Source organism: Neoarius graeffei, chromosome 22 (assembly GCF_027579695.1).
Source record: "Neoarius graeffei isolate fNeoGra1 chromosome 22, fNeoGra1.pri, whole genome shotgun sequence".
In the NCBI taxonomy this organism is placed as follows: domain Eukaryota; kingdom Metazoa; phylum Chordata; class Actinopteri; order Siluriformes; family Ariidae; genus Neoarius; species Neoarius graeffei.
In genome coordinates this window covers 6,853,538-6,857,007 of record NC_083590.1, presented here as the reverse complement: position 1 = coordinate 6,857,007, position 3,470 = coordinate 6,853,538, and the positions used below count along the sequence as shown (strand labels likewise).

Here is a 3,470-nt window from a genome sequence, read left to right as displayed (position 1 = left end):
AAAATGCCCGGCTTCCACTGCTGTTCCCACAGTGTAACTGTGTTAGATGTAAAATTAATTGAGTGCTGAGTCCCACCATGTGAATCACACATTTCAGTGATGTGCATTGTCACATTTTCATTACATCCCTAATTTTTACTGATTATCTTTATCCCTAGTTCTAGCGTTCATCTGATTTTGATTTAAAGTAAACTTTTCTGTCCACATCCTTATAACCCATAGTTCAGTTTCTCCTGTAATGAAACCGCAGCAGGTCTCTGTACTCCTAAAAGATCTCGACATTTAATACTTGTTTTTTTGTTTTTTGTTTTAAATCCATTGTGAAAGATGTTTTCTTTCCAGCCTGCTGTGAACTGGACCTGAATTAAGATGAATTTGGAACGATCACATTGCCACAACAATGAGGAGCAGTTTTTTCTTTTATTTGTGTGTGTCCCAGTCATGAGAATGTGATTAAACCCTCATGACCCTTTTTATTATGATGTGTGTGTTATATTTAGACCTGAGTGATTGATTGAAGAGTGATTTGTTGGTTTAAATGGGATCACTGGAGACTTTGATTTTTTTTTTTTCTTGGCAGTAGTAAATGGTGTTTGAGATGTACATCAGGAATGGGATCTTATGGAAACTGAGCTAAAAAAAAGTCTCTCATGTGTCTCTCTTCATGATGGTGACCAACTGATAATGAAAATAATCGCTGACCTTATTTGAAGGATTTTACTCCCATTGACAAACTCATGGCTTCACACCAACAATTTAATTCTCATCTCGACTTTACATTTCAGATGAAACAGCTTACAGAAAACAGAAAAACTTTATAGTTAGCGTAATGGTTTTATTCATATTTTTGCACAATTCAAAAAAAAAAGTTGTCAAGGAATGAAACTAACTGATGAAGTCACAGGCTGCGTACAAAAAGCCCGTGTTGACTTGCTTGAGATTTATTGAATGATTAGATGTACAAGCTGAGATACACATGTTTATAGAAAGATAAGATTTATTTTATCGAGAGCATCACTGCACTATAACTAAAAGACATCCAAAAGGACATTACAGGATTTGAATCTCTAATTCTATAGGTGGTCATTAAAAAAAATCAACTTCTTTTAATATCTGGAAATTTCCTGTGTTTACTGAATCAAGTACGTTAATAAAATGAAATACCATTGCTTTTCAAAACAAAATACAAGAGGAATTGTGTAACTGCTACAAGAGTACTGTATATTTCTTTATAACTAAATACCAAAGCCTTGCTATTAAAATGCATTTTTTACAATTTACTGAATAATATATTTTTTTGTTTAAGGCATGTATTTCTTGGCTTTCATTCTGGGGATGATCTGCATGTCTCTAACATCATTGTGATGGAGCAACCAACACAGGTATCTTTCTGTACCCATACCCCAGCCACTTGTCAACAAAGGTATGGTTTTTCTCATATTGATGTACCATTTGTATGATTCCTCTGGCACAGCATGGTGTCGTAAGGCTTCTTGTACCATCTCAGGGGTGGAGTGTCGTTCCCCAAGCCCTACCGTGTCCCCCAACCCCAAGAGCAAATCGGCTGCTTTTGCTTTGGTTTCACTAGACCCTTCAACATAAGCTTGGTAGAAGGGCACACTGAGGTGATCCATTTCTGTCAACCAAACAGCACCACCATACTTTTCAATCAAGACTAATTCTCCTTTGCGAGTAAGCTTTCTACCAAACTGAGACTGCCCCTCTTGTACCCATTCAATACAGTCAGAAGATGGCATCATTGGAATGGCTTGCTCCAGAGTCACTCTTGGGAGTGGTTTCTCCATCTTCTTCACCAGATCCTGTGCATGAGACAGCCTGCCTGCTGTACTTAGGATCATCTTTGAGTGATTTTTTTTTTTTAACATTGCTTTAGTCAAATGGACCACATAGCTTTCTGCTATGCTTATAGCTGCATCCATGTCACCAAGCAGCTCACACTCAACATGGTAGAACTGATTCAGATGAGTAGCATCAGGGTCCTCTCCTCGAAAACTGGGAGACACATAGTAGGTACCTGGAAGCCCCTCTTGAAATCGTAAGAAGTATTCTAGCACAAACTGCATGGAGTCAGCCAAGTACACATCTTGGCCTAGCATATTGACAAATACAGGCTCAGAATCAGATCCTAGGCCCATTGGCAAAGAAATGGTGTCAGTTGTGATTGGTGTCAGAGCATAGGAGTACTTACATTTGTTACTGAAGTAATCAACCGTACTGTGGAAGACAGTATTTTGGATCTGAAAGAGATTGCAGTACCACTGGCTCTTGATGGCTAATATGGAGTGGCTTTGAAGTGTTTCCCAAGTGCGAGGTGGTGTTATCTTTGTAATTTTGGTGTGGATCTCCTTAAGAGCATCTGCACTTGCTGGGGGACCATCGACAGATGTGATATATCCGGGATAGATTGGGCGGAACTGAGGAGGCACAGTGGGAGGCATTTCACCTGATTTTGTGACAATTGGAATTAACTTGACATGAGCATAGTTGATTTCCAAACCCTCAAATATGAGGGCCACAACTGTAGCAACCATTCCCTCTTCCAGAAGTTGAGCTACTTTCCATGCAGCCAAGATGAGGGCTGTGTAGTCATTCTTGTCTAGCCGGAAGATGTCACTTGATAGCGGTCGTCTTGGCACCACAACAGTAAGGCCAGGTGCATTAGGGAATGGGGTAAGAAAGGCTACATGTTGATCATCTTCCCAGACACGCCAGTGTTGTTTCTCCCCTCTCACAATGCGTGAAAAAAGTCCACCCTGAGATGGATCTCCATGGAAATCACAGTAAGATGGAGCATTGGGGGTTGGGAGCTGAGCTCTGATCTTTGCCTGGACTTGGTCAAGGATTGCATCCTCACAATGTGGACCACTCTTTGAACTGCAATAACCAGGGTCATGTATGTGGAATTCCTCTTCCCTGGCAAGGTAAGCCTCCCAGTTGGGTTCTAGGCCATAAAGAGGTAGGATTTTGATAAGAGCAGGCTTGTCTATTTGGGGTCTAAACACAAGGGCACAGCGGTACACTCCTAGTTTCTCACAAAGCAAGTTAGCAACTGTTTGTGCCCTTAATAACATTGCCACATAGTCAGGCACAGTTAACTGAAAAATGCTCCTTGGTCCATTTAAGGCCTTTCGAGTGAGAATGGTTGTTCCTGGGGTCCATGGTTCAGCATGCAAATAAGCTATGAGCTCATCAGTTTCCCAAATCACATTTGCATAGTTCATCATGGGTCTTAAACCTTCAGCTCAAGCAACACCACTGTTCAGTGATGCAACAAACATTACCCCAGCATTTGTTTCAACTACAGCTTCACCTTTGTGGTCAACAGCAATGATTCCTGCACATTTTGTATCCAGAACCTCGTAAATCACTTCTCGACAGGCTTGTCTTAGATTGTACCCTTTGAGGTTGTAGAGACTAGCTACTTTATGAGCAACTGTCTGGCATAAGAA

At 40.7% G+C, this 3,470-nt stretch overlaps 1 protein-coding gene across 1 annotated transcript; it reads right to left on the bottom strand.

The window, feature by feature from the left end:
• Positions 1–1,270: 1,270 nt before the first annotated feature.
• Positions 1,271–2,552, bottom strand: LOC132870587 (asparagine--tRNA ligase-like). Its single transcript, XM_060904278.1, has one exon. The coding sequence runs from the start codon at positions 2,550–2,552 to the stop codon at positions 1,302–1,304; it is 1,251 nt and encodes a 416-aa protein (XP_060760261.1). The 3' UTR covers positions 1,271–1,301.
• Positions 2,553–3,470: the final 918 nt, after the last annotated feature.

Bases quoted from the DNA above. Each gene is read 5' to 3' on its own strand.
- LOC132870587 (XM_060904278.1), bottom strand. From the start codon at position 2,552: ATGGTTGCTACAGTTGTGGCCCTCATATTTGAGGGTTTGGAAATCAAC.